At 41.4% G+C, this 26,716-nt stretch overlaps 1 protein-coding gene across 3 annotated transcripts in view; it reads right to left on the bottom strand.

The window, feature by feature from the left end:
• SEMA4D (semaphorin 4D) overlaps nt 1-26,716 on the bottom strand; it is a 113,688-nt gene that overhangs the window by 11,163 nt on the left and 75,809 nt on the right. For all 3 annotated transcript variants that reach the window (XM_075828853.1, XM_075828851.1, XM_075828852.1), the window contains 3 exons: nt 26,243-26,336; nt 25,309-25,425; nt 16,898-17,049 (listed from right to left, as the gene is read on the bottom strand). In XM_075828853.1, the coding sequence (XP_075684968.1) occupies nt 16,898-17,049; nt 25,309-25,425; nt 26,243-26,336 (363 nt within the window). The remainder of the gene's footprint in view (nt 1-16,897; nt 17,050-25,308; nt 25,426-26,242; nt 26,337-26,716) is intronic.

Here is a 26,716-nt window from a genome sequence, read left to right on the forward strand (position 1 = left end):
TTTTATATTCACCACCTGCTCCCCACCGTCTTTATGAAAGAGGTCTGGAAATATACCAGGGAGTATATTGAAACACATTACTCATACAGGAGTCAGGTTTATACTCATTCTGTGTAGGATCAAAAGACATTGACCTTTTACTTATTGTATGTTACAGCTATTAAAACTAACGTGAACAATGGTGTGTTATAAGCTTCTCTGTCCACTTCTTACTGAAGGTTTCATACGGATACGGTTAAAAAGTACATACATATAAATGGCCTAAGATTTAATTTTCCATTTTGATCACCCCATACAATATCTGTAGAAAAGCAGTCAAAAAACTATTTGATGTCTACGTTTATAGAAACGCCAATGTAACAGCATAATCTTAAAATATAGGAGGCGCAAAGTACATCACTTTTTAGATGTTTTCAGTAATAACGGTAACACGTACATTTAGTTCGACACAGTTAAAGATTATTGCAAGACTGTGTACCAACTGATATCAGCAGTAGATTTGGAATGATTACTCGTCAAGTCAGCTTTATCGAAAACAAAACAAACAACAGGCCTCTACCAGGAATGCAGCCCGGCAACACGCACTTCAACAACTACTAGTCCTTCTCAATGAATTAGAAGATCATCAAAAAGTACATTTTTTTCAGTAATTCAAAAAGTGAAACTCATATTATCTAGATTTATTACACACAGAGTGATCAATTTCCAGCATTTTTTCTTCTTTTAATGTTGAAGATTATGGCAAACAGTTAATGAAAACCCACAATTTAGTGTCTCAGAAAATTTGATTATTATAGAAGCCCAATTTCAAAAATGATTTTGAATACCGAAATGTTGTCCTACTGAAAAGTATGTCCAGTATATGCACTCAATACTTGGCTGGGGCTCCTTTTGCATGAATTACTGCATCAATGCGGCGTGAAATGGAGGCGATCAGCCTGTGGCACTGCTGAGGTGTTATGGAAGCAAAAATGGCAGCAAAAGACTACGTGTGAACAGGGCCTTATACATACTAAGATGTTTTAAACAAAAATTTCATTGATGCCCATACCAACCAATCAGACATGAGTTCTTATTTTCTAGCGATCTGGGATGGTTGCTATTAACCACAATACATTTTTGTTCAAGCTAAAAAAACAAAGACCCCTTAACAGATGTTCTCAATGAAGAATCTACACTTGTGCAAAATGTCTGCACATCAAGTTTTTGTTGTTTGTTTTTTCCCCTCAAGCCCAGTAACTAATTCAGTAGATCACAGCTGAAACGTGTAGCTGTCCAACTAGATGTCTCTCAGGGCCTCAGGTTGCCGTGGAAACTCCAGGATTAGACAACATTTTCAGCTACAGACTGCCAATATATTCAGCAGGGCGTAGATTACATAACATTGTTCCTGGATTTGCAACATTCAACAAGAATTTGTTTTTCAGTGGATGCCATTACACTCATTAACTTAATAAATTAGACAACTAGTAACTGTAGCCGAGAAAAATTGCTTGACCAGCCTCACTTCTCCTTTCTTGTAAGGAAGCGGGGTTGTCCCCAGTGTAATATAGATCCAAATGGGGACACACTGTAGAGATGTACTTTAAAGTGAATCTCTCATTATACTATGCTGGCCTGTTTAATCGTAGCATAGTATGGGGACGCTGCACCATTAGGGTTCACATGTCGCGTAAATACTGCAGATTTTCCGCAACCGATTTAGTTGTGGAAAATCCGCAGCATAATATAGTACCAGCAGGGTGGATGAGATTTGAACAAATCTCATCCACACACTTCGTAAATGATAAGCGGAAAAAACGCTCAGAAATTGACCTGCAGTGTGGTTTTTTTAATCTGCAGCATGTCAATTGTAACCCCTGCTTTTTTTCATACGAGTTTTCCCCACTAACTCAATGGGGAGGTAAAACCAACAACAAATAGCAGATGTTACAAATTTTTCGGCAAAAAAGCTGCAATTCCACCACAAAAATCGCAAATAAAAAAAATTAATAAATCTTATACTTACCCAGAATTCTGTCTTCGTCCAGGCCGTCCTCCTGGCATGAAGATTCATCCCATGTGACCCCTGCAGCCAATCACATGCTGCAGCAGTCACATGGGATGAAAGGTCAATCCAGGAGGCCGGGCTGCAGAGGGATGCGTTGCCATGGCTACGTAAGTATGAAACTTTTTTTCTACGTGCAGTTTTCCGCAGAGGACATTTCGGCCAGAAAACTGCACCACAATTTGGTGCGTTTTTTTCGGCTAGAATACCCTGCCGCGCCCACGGCGGATACGCTGTGTGATTTTACGCAGCGTATCCGCACTCAGAGAATTGCCTTAGCCTAAACGTTAACTGACGGCTGCCTTGTATCTGCATTTATATACGGTGGCTGTCAGTCATTGATGCAGGGGGAGGTCTCCCCTTATGTACTGTTTGGGCTTATAGTGCACCTGATCTTTCCCCATACTATGCTGATGGCAAATCAACTTTAAGGTTTTATTTGCATTAGTTAATTAGTGAAACCCCATCCCAAAAAAAATAAAAGCTTTACTTTTCGTTGTGATTATGAAAATGACACATGTAAATACACCCTTAAGCACCCATTTAATATACTTCCATTCAAAATCCTGCCCCCATTTGGAACAGACAAATGATCCTGTATTGTTGATTTCATATTCTGTACCCATCTACTTTTAAATTAGCAGGAGTATAAGTGCATATTGTCTTAACCATACTTATAAGGCTGTGTTCACAAGTAGCGGAATAGGTGCAGATTTTCCGTTTGGGTTTGCGGGCAGAAAATGTGCAGCGTATTACAGTAGCAGCAAAGTGGATGAGATTTAACAAATATCATCCACACTCTGCAGAAAATGTCTGTGCAGAAATTGACCGTTGTGCAGATCTTTCATCCCCATAATGTTAAATTATACTGTGGAATGGTTGCGTATTTTCCACATGGAGTATAACAGGGAAGCATAAATCTGCAACAAATACCCCAACTGTTGCTATTTTTGCTGCGGTAAAGCTCCGAATCCCCAGCAACAATTGCAAGTTGTAAAATAAAAAAATAAAATGTAAAATGAAAAAGCCCATACTCCCCGCCTTCCCTGACGTTCCTATAGCAATGCCTCAATGCTCCCCTGGTCTGGTTTCTGTGCTGCTGGCCTTCTGGGATGACAATTTAATGCCATGTTACCACTGGAGCCAATCACAGGCTGCAATGTCATCCCAGGCCTGCTTAACCCCTTCCCGTCGCAGCCACTTTTGGACTTAATGATAGAGCCCCATTTTTAAAATCTGACGTGTCACTTTATGTGGTAATAACTTGGGAATGCTTTCACCTATCCAAGAGATTCTGAGTTTGTTTTCTCGTGACAAATTGTACTTTATGTCAGGGTTAAAATTTGGTCGATAAATCCATTGCTGATTTGTGAAAAACACCAACATTTTGAGAAAAATTGCAAAAATTTGCATTTTTCTAAATTTGAATGTATCTGCTTGTAAGATAGATCGTAATACTACACAAAATAGTGACTAGTTCACATTTCCCATATGTCTACTTTAGATTGGTATCATTTTTTTTTCTAGGACGTTACAAGACTTAGAACTTTAGCAGCAATTTCTTACATTTTCAAGAAAGTTTCAAAAGCCTATTTTTGTAGGGTCCAGTTCAGAAGTGGCTTTGAGGGGCCTATATTTTTGGAAACCCCCATAAATCATCCCATTTTAAAAATTGCACCCTCAAAGTATTCAAAATAGCAGTTAGAACGTTTCTTAATCTTTTAGACGTTTCACATGAATTAAAGCAAAGTAGAGGTGAAATGTACAATTTATTTTTATTTTTTTGCAGAAATTCAATTTAAATCCATTTTTTTCTGTACCACAGAAGGTTTTACCAGAGAAATACAACTCAATATTTAATGCCCAGATTCTGTAGTTTTTGGAAATCTCCCACATGTGGCCCTAGTGCGCTAATGGACTGAAACACAGGCCTCAGAAGCAAAGGAGCACCTAGTGGATTTTGGGGCCTTCTTTTTTTATTAGATTATAATTTAGGCCCCATGTCAGGTTAGAAGAGGTCTTGTGTGCCAAAATAAAGGAAAGACCTAAAAAAAGACCCCATTTTGGAAACTACACCCCACAAGGAATTCATGTAGGGTGTAGTGAGCATTTTGACCCCACAGGTGTCTCAGATTTTATTAGAAATGGGCAGTGAAAATGCAATATTTTTTTTCCCCAATAAGACGTAGATGTAGTTCAAAATTTTTCATTTTCTCAACAAACAAAGGAGAAAAAGCACCCCAACATTTGTAAAGCAAGTTCTTCAGAGTAGGGAAATACGTGAAATATGTGGTCATAACCTCCTGTTTGGATACATGGCAGGACTCAGAAGGGAAGGAACACCATTTGGAGCGCAGATTTTGCTGGATTGATTCCTGGGCTCCATGTTGCATTTACAGAGCCTCTATTTGGTAAACTACACTCCTTGAGGAATTAATCTAGGGGTGCAGTGAGCATTTTGACCCCACAGGTTTTTACTGAATTTATTAGAATTATGATGTGAAAATACAAAAAAAAATATACATTTTTTTTTCCAATAATATGTAGTTCTAGGACTATAGGAGAAAATCAGCTCAACGTTTGTAAAGAATTTTCTCCTGAGTACAGCAATACCCCATATGCGATCGCAAACTGCTGGCCGGACTCAGAAGGGAAGAAGCGCCACTTGCCTTCTTAGCATATATTTTGCTGGATTGGTTTCTGGGCGCCATGTCGCAGGTGCAAAGCTTCCTGAGGTACCAGTGCAGTAGAAATTCCCCAATGTGACCCCATTTTCAAGACTTTACCCCTCAAGGAATTAAATTAGGGTTGTAGTGAATATTTTGACCCCACAGGGGTTTTGTAGATTTTATTAGAATTGGGCCATGAAATCTAAATTTTTTCTAACAATATGTCGTTTTAGCTCAACATTTTTACAAAGAATACAGGAGAAAAGACACCCCAAAATTTGTCACACAATATCTCCCGAGTAAGGTAATACCCCATATATGGTCGTAAACGGCAATTTGGCCACACAGCAAGGCGCTAAAGGGAAGGAGTGCCATTTGGTTAATGGAGTGCAGGTTTTACAAGATTAGTTTTCTGATACTATGTTGCATTGCGCTGAGGTACCAGTACAGTGGAAACCCCCGAAAAATTACCCCATATTGGAAACTACATCCCTCAAGGAATTAATCTAGAAGTGTAGTGAGCATTTTTTAACCCCACGAGTGTTTTAGAAAAATTTGTAAACAATAGAGGTTGCAGATTGAAAATTGGCATTTTCCAAAGATATGCTATTTCAGTGCCCAATGTGTTGTGCCCAGCTTGTTCCACTGGAGACGCACTCCCCATAAATTGTTAAGATGGTTCTCCAGAGTACAGTGATACCCCATATGTGGTCATACACCGCTGTTTGGGCACACTGCCAGGCTCAGAAGGGCCGCCATTTTGCTTTTGGAGCGAAGATTTTGATTGGTAGTAACGTTTAGGGTTTTACGGGTATTTCAGCTTATAATGTGGGGGCATATGTAAGCTGTGCGGAGTACATCAGGGTATATAAACTGTGCGGAGTACATCAGGGTATATGTGAGCTGGGCGGAGTACATCAGGGTATATGTAAGCTGGGTGGAGTACATCAGGGTATATGCAAGCTGGGTGGAGTACATCAGAGTATATGTAAGCTGGGCGGAGTACATCAGAGTATATGCAACCTGGGCAGAGTACATCAGGGTATATGTAAACTGGGCGGAGTACATCAGGGTATATGTAAACTGGGCGGAGTACATCATGGTATATGTAAACTGGGCGGAGTACATCAGGGTATATGTAAGCTGGGCGGAGTACATCAGGGTAGGGATGTCACGATACCAGAATTTGGACTTCGATACCGATACTTCGTTTAGTATTGCGATTTCGATACCAATTCGATAGTTTGCCAACAATAATAATTAAAAAAAAAAAAAGCTCTTCCGTTTTCTGATGTGAGGCGCGATGTGTGATGAATTTTGAATGTGCCTCACTAATAGTAATTAATCCCATCATGTTTCTCATCACGGGTTAATGTGTGAGGTACATGATGGGGTTAATTACTATTAATGTGAGGCACATGGGAGGTTAAATTCATCGCACCTCGTGCCCCAAAATAAGTGAAAGAAAGCAGTTTTTATTTTATTTTTTTACAGCGTACACATCATAAATGATGCAAAAAAATTGTTGTGAAGGTTATTACGGCCGCGCCAATACCCAATATGTGTGGATGTTTTATGTATTGAGACTTATTTTGATATTTATTGTAAAAAAGGTATGTGTATTTCTTTTTATTTAATATTTTATGTTTTTACTTCATTTTTAAACTTTAATGTACTGGGATATATCTATATGCCAGTACATTAGCCTGTGTACGGATCGTACACAGGCAGTTGTTAGGACATACCTAAGTATGCCCTCACAACAGGAAATATGGTAGGACAGCCCTGGGGTCCTTCAATGGACCCTGGGCTGTCTGCCCATATATGGTATGTCCCTTAATCGCGTCACAGGGATTCCTGTGATGCGATCCAAGGGGCATCCCCCCTTCTCACTTCCTCTTGAATGCTACAGTCAGCTTTGAGCGCAGCATTCAGGAGAATAGCGGCGGAGAGGAGAGGTTTCTCTGATCTCCGCCGTTATAGAGCGGGGCTTGGGGCTGTGTAATACAACCATTGCCCCGCTTCTGACAACTAGTGCGCGTGCGGTCAGCATGAGGAGATGCGGCCGGCGCTACACGAATGAGCGGCGGCGCAGGCACTGAAGACCAGACATGGGGGTGTTTTGCAGCATGGCCGCCATGTTCTGTCTTTCGTGCCGCCACTCATTAGTGCAGCGCTGGCCGCATCGCATCATCCTGACAGTGCGCACATGTCAGGACTCTGGAGCGGGGCAATGACTATCACACAGCCGCAGCCCAGCTCTCATACATTCATGTGTTACTATACTTAGCTGTGCGGCCGCACATCTAAGTATCGAAACAGTATCGAAGTTTCGATGCATCGTGCATCCCTACATCAGGGGATATGTAAACTGGGCGGAGTACATCAGTGTATATGTAAACTGGGCGGAGTACATCAGGGTATATGTAATCTGGGCGGAGTGCATCGGGGTATATGTAAACTGGGCGGAGTGCATCAGGGTATATGTAAACTGGGCGGAGTACATCAGGGTATATGTAAGCTGGGCGGAGTGCATCAGGGTATATGTAAGTTGGCCGGAGTGCATCAGGGTATATGTAAACTGGGCGGAGTGCATCAGGGTATATGTAAACTGGGCGGAGTGCATCAGGGTATATGTAAGCTGGGCGGAGTGCATCAGGGTATATGTAAGCTGGGCGGAGTACATCAGGGTATATGTAAGCTGGGCGGAGTACATCAGGGTATATGTAAACTGGGCGGAGTACATCAGGGTATATGTAAACTGGGCGGAGTACATCAGGGTATATGTAAGCTGGGCGGAGTACATCAGGGTATATGTAAGCTGGGCGGAGTACATCAGGGTATATGTAAGCTGGGCGGAGTACATCAGGGTATATGTAAGCTGGGCGGAGTACATCAGGGTATATGTAAGCTGGGCGGAGTACATCAGGGTATATGTAAGCTGGGCGGAGTACATCAGGGTATATGTAAGCTGGGCGGAGTACATCAGGGTATATGTAAGCTGGGCGGAGTACATCAGGGTATATGTAAGCTGGGCGGAGTACATCAGGATATATGTAAGCTGGGCGGAGTACATCAGGGTATATGTAAGCTGGGCGGAGTACATCAGGGTATATGTAATATGTGAGGAGTACATCAGGGTATATGTAATATGTGAGGAGTACATCAGGGTATATGTAAGCTGGGCGGAGTACATCAGGGCATATGTAAGCTGGGCGGAGTACATCAGGGCATATGCAAACTGGCCGGAGTGCAACAGGTCATAATAGGATGATGTAATAAATGGGGTGAATGAAGAATCCATGGATTGGTGTGGTACGCTTTGAACCAACCCTTTATGCACAGGCCGGGGTATTGGGTATTATACAGAATATCTGCGCTCCAGTATTGCCTTATCTTTGACTTAAGCAGAAGGCCCTAAAGTTTCCTCATCTCCGCTGCATCTACAGGGTCCACTTGTGGGGTCCAGCAAATGATGATGTGGGGAATTTAGTGAAATTCTACTGGACCTAAAAAATTAGTCTGGGCCGTCATTTAGAATCATTGCGTTTTGAGAGGCATAACGTTTTATTTTTCGGCTTACGGAGCGTTTTTTGTGGAACAAGCTGTAATTTTTATTGGTTTCATTTTGGAGCACGTGATTTTTTATTTAATCACTTTTTATTCCATTTTTTGGGAGACGAGGAAACCAAAATACAGCAATTCTAGTACGGTTTAGTTTTTTCTTTTTTACAGTTTTCACCGTGCAATATAAAACAACATGTTAACTTCATTCTGTGGGTCGATACAATTACAGTGATAGCAAATTTATATTGTTTTTTTTTTTTACGTTTTACTAAAAAAAAACACAATAAAAATACTTCTAAAAACATTAAAATTGCCATTTTCGGACAGCCATAACTTTATTTTTCAGTTCATATCGCTCTGGAAGGGCTTGTTTTTTGCGTGACGAACTGTAGTTTCTATTGGTACCATTTTTGGGGTACTTATGAACTTTTTGATCACTTTTTATTAAATTTTTTCTGAGACAAGGTGACCAAAAAAAGAAATGCGTTCATTGTTTTAATTTTTTTGGTGTTCACAGTGCGGTTAAAATAGCGTGATATTTTTATAGTTCAGGCCTCCCCGAATGCGGCGATACTTATGTATAGTTGTTTTTTCTAATTATAAAGGTCTTGATCAGGGAAACAGGGCGATTATGGTTTTTATTACTTAAAACTTTTTTATTTCACTTTTATTTTACACTTACTTGGGGACTTGAAGATCTGAACTTCTGATCCCCTGTACAATAGACTGTACTACTTATGTAGTGCAGTGTATTGTTACGGTCATTCTTCAACTGACAGTTAAGCCTATTAGGTCCTGCCTTGGGCAGGACCTAATAGGCTTCCGTACCTGGCTGACCAGGAAGCCTTTGTTAGGCTTCCTGGTTGCCATAGCAACTATCAGCACCCACGATCTCTAGCAGGGGGGTCCAGAGGGAGCCCCCTCCCTCTGTCAACCACTTAGATGCGGCAGTCGCTATTGACAGCCGCATTTAAGGGGTTACACGGTGGCAATCGGCGGGAGCTGCCATCACCGCCATTGCAGTGGGATTTCAGCTGTATATTACAGCTGACACCCGCTGAAGATTAAGCGAGCACACTCCTGTGCCCGCTTCATTTACAGGGCGTGACTGTACGTCCTATGGCAGGAATGTACTGTTAATCAGGATGTACACTCACGTCCATTTACTGGAAGGGGTTAACACAGACCAGACAGGTGAGCAGGGAAGCGGAACACCAGAGAAAGTATGGTCTCTCCTCCCCCCCCCCTTCTCCTCCACAGTGGCAAATCCGCCCAAAAATCATACACAATTTGGTGCGAACTTTCTCCCCGGAATTCCTTGCGGTATGTGGGTAGGATTTGATGCAGAGTTTCCTGCAGCAAATCCGACCAGTGTAAACAAAACCTTAAAGGGGTTTTCCCATGACAGACATATGCAGGTCCCACCTCTGGGACCCACACCTATCTTTAGAGCGGGGCCCTCTAAAACCCGTTCTAGCTTTGTCGGATCTCGCGGACTCCTGGCCACTTCTTGGTTACATGGTCGGGAGTTAGGAAAACAGCATAGCTCGCTGAGCTGCGCTGTTTCCGTAACTCCCATAGTAGTGAGCGGCAGTTACGGAAGCAGCGTAGCATGCGAGCTACACGGTTTCTGTAACTTTCATTCAGTTCTTCGGGACCTACTGAAACAGCGTAGCTCGGCGAGCTACGCTGTTTACGTAAATTACGAACGTATAACCTTTTTCATGGTCAGAAGTCACCTCATTTCAGCCGCAACACAGAACGGCTGAACAGGGTTTAGGGGGCCACGTTCTGGAGATAGGCGCGGGTCCAAGAGATGCTGTGGCTAGGTCATAAATGTCGCTCATGGGAAAACCCCTTTAAGTGAAACTTACAATCTTTAAAGCATCTTCTGATACGTTAGTGACTTGGCAGAAGATCTTTAACCCTACAGACTCCTATATCAAAGGACTTTTGATCGCAGGGAGCCCTACTGCTGGGATCCTCCTGTGATCTGCTTGTATCACTAGGAGAAAACTAGTGACCATTATTTTCAACAGTCCTTCACTAACTGCAGTACTCCGCTCTGGGCATCCCTCTATTAACCAGTGAGAAACCCCTCCCCCTTATCCTTAGAGATTGTCTAAAGCAAGATAAAAAGTATTACAAAGAATAATAAGCATAACGCTACAAATGTATATGTGTGGCTGTATTAGGATAATAATTAACATCGCTCAGTAAATACGGGTGGAGTGGAAGTTCTGAAATGACTGTAATGAAGGCAGGACTTCAGCATTATCACTGCCGCTGAAGATGCACATGAACACTAATAAAAGTCATCTCCGTGCACAATTGAGATAATCAATTATGAACCACTGCCAACCTTCTCTACATACAAGTGATAGAAGCAGGCAGCTGGGCTCATTTTTTGGTTTGAGTGATGATAGCTTAGCATGAATTTCCACCTGTCATCACTGGTTAAGACAAAACGCAGCCTGTCAGAAGCATCTCAAAACACTTAAAGAAAATATGTGAAAGGGGAACGCGGATATATTGCCAACATAGGTCGTTCCCCAAACTACAATTAATATTTATGGGATCACAGATATATCTGCAGCAGTACAGGTTCGGAATATTCTGTCTGACCAAATTTACTTTGCGGGTGATTACGATGAAAGTATACAGTGATTTTAGGCTGCGTTCACATGCAACGTTTTTTTCTAATTTTTTAGTGCAGACAGCTTTTTATTAAAGTCTATAGTAAAATAGAAAATGCACTACACCCAACGGAGTTCTGGTTTGTGGCAATTATGTGGCCGGTGGTGTTTTTTAGTTTCCAAACACAGCATGCTCTGGGTATATTTTTCAGGCGTTTTTCTCATAGGCTTCTCTATAGGACCTCAAAAATGCCAGGAAAAAAAGCATGTACAAAGTGACACCAAATGAAAAACGCTACTCAAAACATTAAAATGCATTTTACATTTTAATAATGCTAGCGTGTTTAGAAACGTTTGTTTAAACTGCCAGAAAAATATTGTGTGTGTGTGTGTGTGTGTGTGTGTGTGTGTGTGTGTGTGTGTGTGCGTGCGTGCGTGCGTATGAAGGAGGCTTTAGGCCTCGTTCACACAGTTATTTTCAGGCAGAAAAAAATCTGCCTTAGAATTCCTTCAGGAATTTTGAAGCACATTTTGACCTGCCAACGCTTTTTTGCTGCATTTTTCAGCCGCGGCCATTGCAGCTAATGCAAGGACCAGGGCAAAAAAAACAACGCGAAAAATTCTCGGAAACGAGAGACACAGGTTTTTTTCTGCCTCCCATTGATTTCAATGGGCGGTCAGAGGCGCAAGTGCGGCAAGAAAGGACATGCCACTTTTTTTATGGAGACTTCTTTTCCCCGCGAGCGGCTAAAAGCCGTCCGAGTAAAAAACGCCTCTGCCTCCCATTAAAATCAATGGAAGGTGATTTCGGATGTTTTTTGGTGCGGATTCCAACGCGGTTTCCACAACAAAACCAGCACCGAAAAACACCCTGTGAACAGGGCCTTAAGAACGATTTGTGTTTCTGACACCAGAATCCCAACCCAACCACAAACTGATCGTGGCTGCCATACTACAACATTCATGTTGGTCTTCTAAAAACAGAGCAGTACAACAGCAAATAGAAAACATTTCTGTTCTAACCTAATTTATATCATGAAGTAAACTGCACAGAACATGCGCTTGTTTGCAGTGATGAAAGCAATAAAATCTGGATGCACGGGCAACCTTTGTACAGTCTTGACCAGGTGCATACAATTTTACATCAGAGGGAGATTGTTTTCTTATCTGGCCTGGAAAGAAACTAAAACATTCTGATCTCAAAATGAATCTGAATAATTTAACTAGAATTCTAGTAAGCACAACTTTTATAAACATAGTAGTAAATTTATAGAAAAATGGGATCTGTGTCAAATGAATCACATATGTGTGAGCAGAAGAAAACGCAAGGCACTACAAAAATGTGGGTAACCATAAATCACTCGTCTCTTTCAAAACATGGATAGGTAAATTGAATGGATGACTGGGAAAACTAAATACAATGGTGTAGATTGATTACCCTGGCAGCCCCTGGTTTCGGACTACTGTTGCGGCAGAAGTAGTGACTCGCCACGTGGGGTTATAAACTTAGAATATGGGCGTGGTTATAGGGAGTAACTTTTAGCCACATATTTGTAGCAAATTACACCATCACCTACTTGGTTGAGTCCATCATGTAAGAATGTGTTCTTGCGCAGTTTAGTGTACTTACTGATGAGCCAAATTTAACCCCTTAATAACCAGCCTATTTTAGACGTTAATGACCAAGCCTTTTTTTACGTTTTTCCATCGTCTCATTCAAAGAGCTTTACACTTTTTATTTTTGCGTCGACATAGCTGTATAATGTCTTGTTTTGGGGTACATAGAATTTATTGATTAACTTTTATTAACTTTTTTTTGGGGGGGGGGGGGAATAGAAAAAAAACAGCAAGCAATTTCGCCACTCTTTTTTTGCGTCCTAAATCTACGCTGTTTACCGTGTGGTATCAATAACACAATAACTTTATTCAGCGGGTTGTTACGATTGCAACAATACCAAATGTGTATAGTTTTTGTATGTTTTACTACTTTTACACAGTGAAAACACTTTTTTTTTCAGAATTATTTGTTTTTGTGTCTCCATATTTGAAGAGCCGTAACGTTTTTATTTTTTCGCCGATGCGGTTGTATGAGGGCTTTTTTTTTGAGGGACGACTTGTAGTTTTTATTGGTACCATTTTGGAGTAAATGCGAGTTTTTGATCACTTTTTAGCACATTTTTTTTAAGGCTGGATTCAAAGAAAACAGCAATTTTTGCATGTTTTGTATTTTATTTTTTACGACGTTCACCGTGCGGGTTAAATGATGTAATAAGTTTATAGTCGGGGTCGTTACAGACGCGGTGATACCAAATATGTGTAACTTTTTTACTTTATTTTGTTTGTTAATAATAAAGCAGTTTGTAAGGGGGAAAAGTGGGTTTTTCATTTTTTTTTTCACTTTATATTAAACTTTTTTTTTAAACTTTTTTACTAGTCCCACTAGGGGACTTCACTATGCGATGGTCCGATCGCATTTATAATACACTGCAATACTTCTGTATTGCAGTGTATTATGCCTGTCCGTGTAAAATGGCCTAGCAGGCATTCACCACAGGCAGACCTGGGGGCCTTTATTAGGCCCCCAGCTGCCGTTAGAGACACAGACACTCGGCGATCTCATCGCCGGGTGTCGGTGGGATGAAAGGGAGCTCCCTCCCTCTCTCCAAAACCACTCAGATGCGGTGCACGCTATTGAGCACCGCATCTGAGGAGTTAAAGGGGTGAGATCGATACTTATATCGATCTCACGCGGTCGAGCAGGGACGCCCCCAGATTTGACAGCTCCCTGCTCTGTATACTTATTTCGATGCCGCAACGTAAAAAAGTATATGGCATCGGAATAAGGCCCGTTAGTGACCGACGTGGAAACACTATGGGCCGGTCAAAAACGGGTTAAATACTGCCATGCGCAAAATTAATAAATCAGGCCAAATTAAAAAGCCAGTAATAGAAGATGTGCCATATAAAGTCTTGTTCATAAGTAAATAAAAAAACTAACTATAAAGTGATCAAACTGAGGCAATCATCTTCAGCAGCACTTAAACAGTAAATACTGATTCTTGGTAGGAACTGTAATCTAGTCAAACAATATGCTAAAAATGAGCGGCATTTGAGTATGAGTAGGATGGCCTTCATCTAGCAACATGCTTAAAGGAACAGTGTCACCACAATTTTTTTTTAAATATGTTAAAGATGTTAGTGCTTTATTAAAAACGTTTGGATTAATTTGTGCGTTACTTTTTTTTATTTTTACACTTTTTCTTCCCTATGGGGGCTGCCATTTTTTTTTCCATTTCTGTATGTGTCGATTAACGACACATACAGACATGGAATACGGCAGCTCCAGTCCCATAGGGACTGCGAACGGGGCCCGTTCCATCCACTAACATGTACGCCGCTGTGTGGGAACGGCGCATGCGCCGCTCCCACACAGTTCAATTTGAAATGCGTGCCGTCCAGCGCCATTTTCCTGTGGACCGGAAGTCGCGGCCGGACAGTAATATTACTACTTCCGGTCGCGGCTTCCGGACTTGTGCACATGGAGCAGCGGCAGCAGACGGAGCGGATGGACCGGAGGGAGCGGCGGCGACTGGAGCAGGTAAGGGATTTCTATGTATGTTTGTGTTTCAGTGTGTGTTTACTACTGTATGTAAACCTACTACACTGTGTGTTAACTCAAAAAATGGCGACACACAGTGTAGGAGGTTAGACCGTTCAAACCCCTCGTTTCTCCCGGTACTAGCCAGGATAAAGGAGGGGGGGATTCTGAGAGCTCACTAGAGCGAGGGATTTTTACCCAATTTTGCAGCATAAAGCAATGTGGTTGCTTTACCACATGCAATGCTGCAATTTTGGGAATGGCTCCATCTAGTGACCAGCAATGGAAAATATTATAAATTAGAATCCAATTTATAATATTTTCTGACTCGTGAAAAAAAAATTAGAACAATGTTTAATCACCTACACACTAATTGTTTAACTAAAAAAAAAAAAACATGTTTTGCTGGCAACACATTCCCTTTAAAGAGACGGTCACCAGATTATAAGTGGCCTATCTCCTACATAATGTGATCATCGCTGTAATGTAGATTACAGCAGTGGTTTTTTTATTTAGAGTTATGACCTATTTTAGCTTTATGCTAATGACTTTCTTAATAGACAACTGGGCGTGTTTTTACCTTTTGATCAAAAAAACTGGGCTGGAACAATGAGAAGTGTATGACGCTGATTGGTCAGCGTCATACACTTCTGTCCACAACACCCATTTGGTAAAAAGTTAAAAAACACCCAGTTGTCGATTAAGAAAGTCATTAGCATAAATCTAAAATTGTTCATAACTTGGTCAAAATGTATCTTTTTTCAAAATAAAAACCACTGTTATCTACATTACAGCGCCGATCACATTATGTAGGAGATAGGGCACTTATAATCTGGTGACAGAGCCTCTTTATGTAACAAACGCAGGTAAAAAAAAATGCAGCAGAAAGAGAATGTGTGTACCTGGGGAGCCATTGAACAGACTTCCATATAACAGGACGTCCATATGCCCCAATAAGCTTTAATGTTCTTTTTGAATGGGTTTAAAGGACGAGTGTCGCAGAATTATTTTTTTTTATATCAATTTGCTTTTAGTGTTTTATTAAAAAAAAAAATTGTTTGTGTTTTACTTTTTTTTACTTTTTCTTCCCTATGGGGGCTGCCATTTTTTTTTTCATCTCTGTATGTGTCGATTAACGACACATACAGACATGGAAATACGGCACATACAGCCCCATAGTGAATGCGAACGGGGTCCGTTCCATCCACTATGCTGTACGCCGTCTGTGTGGGAACGGCGCATGCGCAGCTCCCACAGGAGTACAAATTGAAGGTCTTCGGCCGAGCGACGTCCGGCGCCATTTTCTTGTGGACCGGAAGCCACGGCCGGACAGTAAGATTAATACTTCCGGTCGCGGCTTCCGGACTTGTGCACTTGGAGCGGAGGGAGCAGACGGAGCGGACGGACCGGAGGGAGCGGCGGTGGCAGGAGAAGGTAAGTTAGGTCTGTGTATGTACGTGTTTTAGTGTGTGATTACTACTGTATGTAAACCTACTACACTGTGTGTTAGCTCAAAAAATGGCGACACACAGTGTAGGAGGTTTGACCATTCAATCCCCTCCTTTCTCCTGGCACTAGCCAGGATAAAGGAGGGGGGATTCTGTGAAATCACTAGAGCGAGTGTGTATTCTCAAATTTTGCAGCATAAAGCAATGTGGTTGCTTTACCACATGCCAATGCTGCAATTTTGGGAATTGCTCCATCTAGTGACCAGCACTGGGAAATGTTATAAATTAGAATCTAATTTATAATATTTCCTGACTCGTGAAAAAATTAAAAAAATTCGAACAATATTTAATCACTTATACACTAACTGTTTAACTAAAAAACTAGCGACACATTACCTTTAAAGCAGATCTGTCAGCTGAAATGCTGCCCTATGTAAAGGCACCATATTACAGGGACAGGTCCGTTCTCCCTCTAGCCAAACCGGCACAATAAAATATTGTGCCGCTTATCGAATATGAGCAATCAAAGAATACAGCAGACTAAGTTATGAGTCCGTTGTTTTCATGAGGAGAGGTCCTCCCTCTGGTTGCTATGTATTTAGCTTGTCAATCACTGAGGAGGGCATGGAGAGGCGGGGAGAGCACTCTCCTCATGAATACACTGGACTTATAACTATAGTATAAATTCAATATTTTTCATGCCATTTTGGCTAAATGGAGCACGGACGTGTACCTGTAATATGCTGCCCTTACCTAGGTCAGCATATTAAGCGGACAGATCTGCTTTAAAACTTCACTGATCTCTCAATAGTAGTGGGTGAAAATTGATATTCATATTATTTTAAGCAAATGTACATCATATGATAATGCATTCTTGTTCTGGCATAGTGATTAAGGTTTTCATTTATATAGAACAGTGATGGTCAACTCACCTTGCAAACTCTGGCTATTCTTGGAATCAGAACCTTGTTGAAAAATTCATACTCTACAGACACTTCAGTGAAGAAGAAATACACCTTGTCATCATCCCCCTCTGGGTTGTCCTCAGGTGCCCTGATAACATCGGCATGCACAAATCTGGGTTCTATGTACACATAATATAAAGAAGATATTGATGAGCAACTAAAATAAAGCAACCCAGATAAATACTAATTGGGCTCGAATACACAAGTCATGGAATGGAATAGCTGTAAGGGACTTTTATGCAAATAGAGCACTACAAGGCTCTAGAACGGCATCACTTCCACAAATAGCTAAATATGTATGGGTTTTAAAGAGGACCTGCCACGTCCCCAAATATATAAAACTGCAAGCATACATTAATTCCTTCCTCATACCTAACATTTTTTTTTCACGCTACCTTCTGATAGCAGCTTCTGTACCTTCTGTGTCTGTGCTACCTTCTAATAGCAGCTTCTGTACCTTCTAATAGCAGCTTCTGTACCTTCTGTGTCTGTGCTACCTTCTGATAGCAGCTTCTATACCTTCTGTGTCTGTGCTGCCTTCTGATAGCAGCTTCTGTACCTTCTGTGTCTGTGCTACCTTCTGATAGCAGCTTCTGTACCTTCTGTGTCTGTGCTACCTTCTAATAGCAGCTTCTGTACCTTCTGTGTCTGTGCTACCTTCTAATAGCAGCTTCTGTACCTTGTGTGTCTGTGCTACCTTCGGATAGCAGCTTCTGTACCTTCTGTGTCTGTGCTGCCTTCTGATAGCAGCTTCTGTACCTTCTGTGTCTGTGCTACCTTCTAATAGCAGCTTCTGTACCTTCTGTGTCTGTGCTACCTTCTAATAGCAGCTTCTGTACCTTGTGTGTCTGTGCTACCTTCTGATAGCAGCTTCTGTACCTTCTGTGTCTGTGCTACCTTCTAATAGCAGCTTCTGTACCTTCTAATAGCAGCTTCTGTACCTTCTGTGTCTGTGCTACCTTCTGATAGCAGCTTCTGTACCTTCTGTGTCTGTGCTGCCTTCTGATAGCAGCTTCTGTACCTTCTGTGTCTGTGCTACCTTCTGATAGCAGCTTCTGTACCTTCTGTGTCTGTGCTACCTTCTAATAGCAGCTTCTGTACCTTCTGTGTCTGTGCTACCTTCTAATAGCAGCTTCTGTACCTTCTGTGTCTGTGATACCTTCCGATAGCAGCTTCTGTACCTTCTGTGTCTGTGCTACCTTCTGATAGCAGCTTCTGTACCTTCTGTGTCTGTGCTACCTTCTAATAGCAGCTTCTGTACCTTCTGTGTCTGTGATACCTTCTGATAGCAGCTTCTGTACCTTCTGTGTCTGTGCTACCTTCTAATAGCAGCTTCTGTACCTTCTGTGTCTGTGCTACCTTCTAATAGCAGCTTCTGTACCTTCTGTGTCTGTGCTACCTTCTGATAGCAGCTTCTGTACCTTCTGTGTCTGTGCTACCTTCTGATAGCAGCACAGAGAGGCACAAGGAGCTCTATATCCCCCCCTCTTCGGTTGCTTCTGCTTGCTGCTAGCGGTGTCGGACTCTGTACTGGTTACTGGATCCCCACCTCCTGATAGAAGCGCACGAAGCATCAAGGCATGGAAACAGACGCTACTAATGATGTGGAGTAAGTGTTCAGGAAGGAATTAAGGTATGCTGGCAGATTTATATATTTGGGGACAGGAGAGACTTGAGAAATCAAAATACTTCGTTTAAAAGCTTGAACTATCTGATGCAAAGAAAAAACAGCTGTTCAGAAAGATGAAGTTAACCAGCAGAAATAATCCACACAGAAGGTATCCAAATAAGTCTGCATGATGATCAATTATGCAATTTATATGAAACCCACAGCCATGATAAGTTTCTGTGAGGGCTAGAGCCGAAAACAGGAGCAGATCCATGTGTAGTCTGTCTTTCACAAAGGTGTTTTTGGTTTTTTTAATTGTAAAATTCTCTCCTGATTACACAATAACGGATCCAATACCGATTCTGGCTCTAAATTAGCAGAAGCCATATTACCGATATAAATGCATTATAAAATATTGCTGAACATATTCGTTTTTATTGTAGTTAATCACTGTATTCCTTCACAGTGTTTATCACACTCTCATAGGTCCAGGAAGCAAAAATAGAATTGTTTAGCAGGTTACTCATACTGAAAAGCTTTCATAACAGACTATTTCCTTTTCTGTGTAACAAAAGAGCAGCTCTGCAGGATTTAATTTTCACCTATAGATTCAATATTTTGTTACATTTTGTTGACAGTTAACCCCTTCCCTCTTTGGCCACTTTTGACCTTCCTGACAGAGCCTCATTTTTCAAATCTGACATGTTTCACTATATGTGGTAATAACTTTGGAATGCTTTCACCTATCCAAGCGATTCTGAGACTGTTTTCTCGTGACACATTGTACTTTATGTTAATGGAAAAATTTTCTCGATACATTCATTATTTAATTGTAAAAAACACATTTAAATTTAGAAAAATGCAAATTTTCCGCAAAATTTTGGTGTCTGCTTGTAAGACAGGCAGTAATACCACACAAAATTGTTGCCGATTAACATCCCCTATATGTCTACTTTAGGCCTGATTCACACAAGCGCTGCACATCTCGGACGTGAAAAACTGCTGTATTTCACGTCCGAGGTGCATCCGTGCTCTGCGCTGCGGGACGCGATGTCACGCATCCCCCATAGTTGAATGTATGGAGTGATGCGTGAAAAGAACGGACATGTCCTATTTTCCCACGGACCCTTCACACGGGCCATTGAAACAACGGCTGTGTGAACGGCCACATTGAATTACATAGGTCCGTGGGACGACCGCTGTTTCAACGGCCGTCCCACAGACATTTAACACACTCGTGTGAATCAGGCCTTAGATTGGCATCGTTTTTTGAACATCCTTTTATTTTTCTAGGACACTACGAGGCTTAGAACTTTAGAAGCAATTTCTCACATTTTCAAGAAAATTTCAAAAGGCTATTTTTACAGGGGGCAGTTCAGTTGTAAAGTGGTTTTGGGGGCCTTATATAGTAGAAACCCCCAATAAGTCACCCCATTTTAAAAACTTCACCCCTCAAAGTATTCAAAACAGCATTTAGAAAGTTACTAAACCCTTTAGACATTTCACACGAATTAAAGCAAAGTAGAGGTGAAATTTACAAATTTCATTTTTATTTGCAGAAATTCATTTTTAATCCATTTTTTGTAACACAAAGTTTTAACAGAGAAATGCAACTCAATATTTTATTGCCCATGTTCTGCAGTTTTAGGAAATATCCCACATGTGAACCTAGTGTTCTACTGGACTGAAGACCAGGCCTCCGAAGCAAAGAAGCACCTAGAGGATTTTGGGGCCTTCTTTTTCTTAGATTATATTTTAGGCACCATGTCGGGTTTGAAGAGGTCTTGCGGTGCCAAAACAGTGGAAATCCCCCAAAGGTGACCCCATTCGGGAAACTAGACCCCTTAAGGAAATTAACTAGGGGTATAGTGAGCATTTTGACCCCACAGGTATTTTGCAGAAATTATTGGAAGTAGGCCGTAAAAATTTAAATCAACATTTTTTTAAAGAAAATGTAGGTTTAGCTAATTTTTTTTCCATTTCCACAAGGACTAAAGGGGAAAAAGCAATAGTAAAACAATACCCCACATGTGGTAATAAACGGCTGTTTGGAAATACGGCAGGGCTTAGAAGGGAAAGAGCGCCATTTGGCTTTTGGAGCTCAAATTTAGCAGGAATAGTTTGCGGAGGACAGGTCGCATTTGCAAATCCCCTCAGGGGACAAAACAGTGGAAATCCTCCACAAGTGACCCCATTTTGGAAACTACACCCATTGAGGAAATTATCTAGGGGGTATAGTGAGCGTTTTGACCCAACAGTTTTTTTGCAGAAATTATTGGAAGTTGGCTGTGAAAATGAAAATCTACATTTTTTTTCAAAGAAAATGTAGGTTTAGCTAATTTTTTTTCATTTCCACAAGGACTAAAGGAGAAAAAGCACCGCCACATTTGTAAAGCAATTTCTCCCGAGTAAAACAATTCCCCACATTTGGTCATAAACAGCTGTTTGGACACACGGCAGGGCGTAGAATGGAAAGAGCGCTATATGGCTTTTGGAGATCACATTTAGCAGGAATGGTTTGCGGAAGCCATGTCACATTTGCAAAGCCCCTGAGGGACCAAAACAATGAAAACGCCCAAAAAGTGACTTCATTTAGGAAACTACACCCCTTGAGGTATTCATCTAGGGGTGTAGTAAGCATTTTGACCCCACAGATGTTTCATAGAATTTATTAGAATTGGGCAGTGAAAATAAAAACAATCCCTTTTCTTCAATAAGACGTAGCTTTAGCTAAAAAAAATTTTCATTTTCTCAACAAATAAAGGAAAAAAAAGAACCCAACATTTGTAAAGCAATTTCTCCCGAGTATGGCAATACCCTTTTCTTACGGAGGAAACCGCCAAAACTCTAATCTGTGCCAGTCACTGCACTGGTTGCCCATCCCCTTCCGAATAAAATTCAAACTTATTACTCTCACCCACAAAGCTCTCCAAAGTGCTGCACCTCCTTACATCTCCTCCCTCATCTCTGTCTACCACCCTACTCGGGCTCTACGTTCTGCCAACGACCTTAGATTAAAATCCTCCATAATCCAAACCTCCCACTACTGTCTCCAAGATTTCTCTTGTGCTGCACCCGTCCTCTGGAATGCGCTACCCCAGACAATCCGATTAATTCCCAATATCCACAGTTTTAAACGTGCCCTGAAAACACATTTAGACAGGCCTATAACATTCCCTAATCTGACTCCTTTCCTTGGCCCTCCTTTTAGATTAGTCATCAGAATAAGATTCCCTCACACTCCTTCTCTTCATGTCCATCATACACGGATACTGGCTGGTGACCGGCTCATGCAGCTTTATGTTACCACCGCATGTGTATAAAAATGGCCGGACCATTGTACAGAACAAACACTGTTACACTTTGTGTCTCCCTTATGTCCTCATAGATTGTAAGCTCATGCGAGCAGGGTCCTCACTCCCCAGGTTTGAATTGTAAATTAACTTTGTCATTATGTAATGTCTGATATTGTTTGTTTCATGTCCCCTCTAAATTGTAAAGTGCTGCGTAATATGTTGGTGCTAAGATTATTATTACCCTATATGTGGTCATAAACTGCACACAGTAGGGCTCAGAAGGGAAGGAGCGGCATTTGGTTTTTGGAGTACAGATTTTGCTGGATTGGTTTCTGGGCACTATGTCGCATTTGCAAAGCTCCTGTGGGACCAAAACAGTGGAAACCCCCCAGAAGTGACCACATTTTGGAAACTACACCCCTCAAGGTGTAGTAGGCATGTTTTGCAGAAATTCGTGTGGACTCTATGTTTAAGTGAAAAATTTTTTTTTCCATATGCCAATATGTTGTGCCCAGCTTGTGCCACCATAACAAGACAGCTCTCTAATTATTATGCAGTGTTTCCCGGTTTTAGAAACATCCTACATGTGACCCTAATCTTTTGCCTGGACATTTGACAGGGCTCAGGAGTAAAATTGAGGCCTAATTTGGCGATTGGTTCACAATTGAAGGGCTCTGATGTGAAATAATAAAAGAAACCCCTGATAAGTGACCCCATTTTGGAAACTACACCCCTCAAGGCATTTATTAGGAGTTGTAGTGAGCATTTTCACCCCACAGGTCTTTTCCATACATGATTGCGCTGCGGATGGTGCAAAGAAAAAACTTGACATTTTTCCCTAGATATGCTATTTCAGTGGCAAATATGTAGTGCCCAGCTTATGCCGCTGGAGCCAGACATCCCAAAAATTGTTAAAAGGGTTCGATGCGATGCCATATATGTGGAAGAAAACTGCTGTTTGGGCACGCTGTAGGGTTCAGAAGGGAGGCAGTACCATTTGGCTTTTGAAGCGTGGATTTTGCTTGGTAGTAGTTTTGTTTGAGTATTGCTGGTGTTTCCGTTTATAATGTGGGGGTACATGTAAGCTTGGCAGTACATCAGGGCATAATAAGGTGGTATAATAATGGGGTAAAAAAATAAAAATAAAAATAATCCATAGATGTGTTACGCCGTGAAGCAATCCTTTCTACACAGGCCGGTGTCGCACTGATAAATGGTGTCCTTACTTATCCCCCTTTTGGTCCACACTTCGCACCTTTGCAGTTTGGGGAATTTTGCTAGGAAAGTGTTGTCCTGGTATAATACGGGGACCATCGCTTCCAAAGGATATACTTGGGCCCTCCCCTTCCTGGTTCCCTAATTTTAGGGCCTTGATAAATCGCCTCTTGAAACAGAAGAAATGTTCCCCATGGCCCTGCACAACTGCATATTTTTTATTTCCTGACTTATTGGAGCCTTAACTAATTTAATTTTTTCATAGACGTAGTGGTAGGAGGGCTGGTTTTTTCACGGGACGAGCTGTAGTTATTATTGGTACCATTTTGGGCTACATGCGACTTTTTGATCACTTTTTATCCTACTTTTTGGGAGGCCAGGTGACCAAAAAACTGCATTTCTGGTATAGTTTTTTTTTTATACAGCGTTCACCATGCGTTATAAACTACATGTTAACTTTATTCTGCGGGTCAGTACGATTCCGGCGATACCTAATTTATAGAACTTTTTTTATGTTTTACAACTTTTTGCACAATAAAATAACTTTTGTAAAAAGAATGTATTTTTTCTGTCGCCATGTTGTGAGAACAATAACGTTTTAATTTTTTAGTCGACGGAGGTGTATGAGAGCTTGTTTTTTGCGAGACGAGCTAGAGTTTATATAGGTACCATTTTTGGATACATGTGACTTTTTGATCACTTTTTATTCCAATATTTGTAGGGCAAAGTGACCAAAAAACAGAAATTTAGGTATATAGTTTTTACATTTTTTTTTACTCCGTTCACCACGTGAAATAAATATCAGATTTTTATAATTCAGGCCGTTACGGACGCGGCGATGCCAAATATGTATTGTTTATTATTCAATAATAAAAGGACTTGATAAGGGAACAGGGCGATTGTGTTTTATTTATTACTTGAAACTTTTATTACATGTTCTAAAACTTTTTTTTTTTTACACTTTTTTTGAAAGTCCAACTACCAGATTTTATTTTTTTTCTAATACATTGCACTACCTATGTAGTGCAATGTATTAGATCTGTCAGTCATTCACTGACAGCCAGCAGATTAGGCTTCGCCACCCGGTGGGGCCTAATCTGCTCCCGTAATGGCAGAGCAGGAGGCCATTGTTAGGTCTCCTGTTGCCATAGCAGCAGTCGCCAGCCCTGATTGCATGGCAGGGCTGCCGATCTGCTAGCAACCTCTAAGATGCAGCGATCGCTGTATCTAACGGGTTAATGGCAGGAATCTGAGCTAGCTCCGGCTCTTGCCGTTACAGGTGGATGTCAGCTGTAACATACAGCTGACATCCACCGCTGATGACGCTGACTCAGCTCCTGAGCCGGCGCCATCTTGCCAGCAGCTACGGAAGCCGTTCAGGCTCTGCCGCCGGGCGGGTCCTGGAAGGCTTTCGTGCTAGGCAGACCAGGAGGCCAGTATTAGGCCTCCTGTTGCCATTGCAGCCACCAGAACCCCGGCAATTTCACTGCTGGGGTTCAAATGAGCGGCAAACAACTTAAATGCAGCGATCGCTTTTGACCGCTGCATTTAAGGGGTTAATGGCGGGGATTGAAGCTAATTTCAGTCACAATTACAGCCAGATGTCAGCTGTAATACACCGCTGACATCCGGTGATGATGGTAGCGGCTCAGCTTCTGAGCCGGTGTCCACCATTTGTCGTATGGATACAGCAAAATGCGGGAAGCACTAGCTTTCCATGACGTATCCACACGGCAAATGTCGGGAAGGGGTTAAAGGACTACGGGTAGCCATAGATGGTTGGTAGATACCCCTGTTTTGGTGGTCTGCTGCCACCTTTAGGTCAGGGAACGAATGTTCACATCTGGCTATTAGCTCTCCCATAATTTAGCTTCATGCCCCCGAGTAGGTTTTGAGTGGGTGGGATTACTTTTATACCTAGAGAGTAAAAATAAACGCCATGGCTTGATGAATAATGAGGATATGTAAAAAGCCATTAACCCTTCTTGCAAAATATTAAAACATTTTAATTTGACTGCGAAGTGATTGAACACTATCAATCATAAAATGTCCAGAAAAGATGTTTCAGTCCAGGTCACACTTGTGTCATGTTTAATGATGCTGTGACAGAACAGTCATAAGAATATAATGGGGTCCCTTAGAACTCCAATGAGGCTTAGTTATATCAAGTGATGGGAAAACCCCATTAAAAAGGTTCTAAAGCAAGTGTGAACACAGCCTAAAAGTAATAGATAAAGATGGCTGTGCTGTTGACTTACCATTAAGCCATGGTACAGCATATTCTGTCCTCAAGTTGCTTAGGTGTTGGGAGTGTCTACATATGATTGTCTCACTGCCAAGGAAGGTATAGGAAGTTCCAGAGTACAAGTCTCCATCTATTGGGAACAAAAAACTATTTGAGGATTTTCAAAACATTGCAGCTGTAAATAGAAACCTATTAAGGGTTTGTCCACACGTAACGGAATTGCTGCAGAAAATTTCTGCAGCAATTCCGTTAAAACTGACATTCCGCTGTGGAAAAACCGCACTTCTTTCTGCGTTTTTTTACTGCAGAAAATGGTGCAGATTTTGCGGCGTTTTCCTCAATGTTGGGAGATCGTGATCTCTCCTCTGAAAAACGCGGCAATTCAGTCAACTTTCCACAGCAGGAATTAACATACTGCTGTACTAAAAATGCGCAACCGCAGGTAAATTTCTGCTCGGAAACTTTAAGCGTGTGGATGAGATTTGTTAAAATCTCACCCACTTTGCTGCATATTTTCCGTCCGCAATTCCAGACGGAAAACACCCAGCAATTCTGCTACGTGTGGACAAGCCCTAACAGTGTACATATTTTTGAAAATGAGAAAACCCTGCGTTGCCTTTGGAAAGCTTGTAATGTATTGATCAATTGCTGTATTTTATATTTGACAGAGTAGCTCATGCTGGAATTGTGAAGGAGCATAATAATTGTATATTCTCAACCTTTTTCAACAAACCAGTTCTATTGTTTTAAAAAAACAAAACACAAATCTGTGTTAACATTTTTGAACCCCTGCTAGAAAAAAAAATAAAACAATGCTGCAGTTTGTTGAAAAATTATGCAGAAATCACTGGGTTTTTCCGCCTACTATTACAGTTTATTGTATTATTTGGGTAAATTAAACACAAAATTAACAGATTAAAGGACAGATTGTAATAACGGCCACTTACCAACCATCACTGAAGTGTAACTTTGTGCAGGATCAAAGGGACATCTTCCTCGACCATCTTCATTTTTGCCCAGTAGCTGAAAATTTTTTAATTCCTATAATGGCACACAAAGCAATTCAGAATACTTTCCAAGTAGAATAAAAGGTCTACATTGCATGAAAAGGTTCTCGTTACAGAACCCATTATAATAATTAGCCTATAGATTACTTTACTGCCTCAGGGTGCCTTGGTATTCTGGTTGTAACAAGTTATCAATGTGCTTGGCAGTTTCCATCACTGCCAAAGTCTTGGAATAGAGCGGCAGGGTGCATGCTCGACCCCCCCACTCCTTTCAACTTTTCCTGGCAAGCGGACTTGCTGCTGAGGGGAAGATGGGACCCCCGTTCTGGCAATCTATAGGGGTCTCAGTGGTCAAACCCCCACCGGTATAGAAGTTATCACCTATCCAGTGGATAGGGGAGAACGTGTTGCAAC

This window comes from Rhinoderma darwinii, chromosome 1 (assembly GCF_050947455.1).
Source record: "Rhinoderma darwinii isolate aRhiDar2 chromosome 1, aRhiDar2.hap1, whole genome shotgun sequence".
Lineage (NCBI taxonomy): Eukaryota > Metazoa > Chordata > Amphibia > Anura > Rhinodermatidae > Rhinoderma > Rhinoderma darwinii.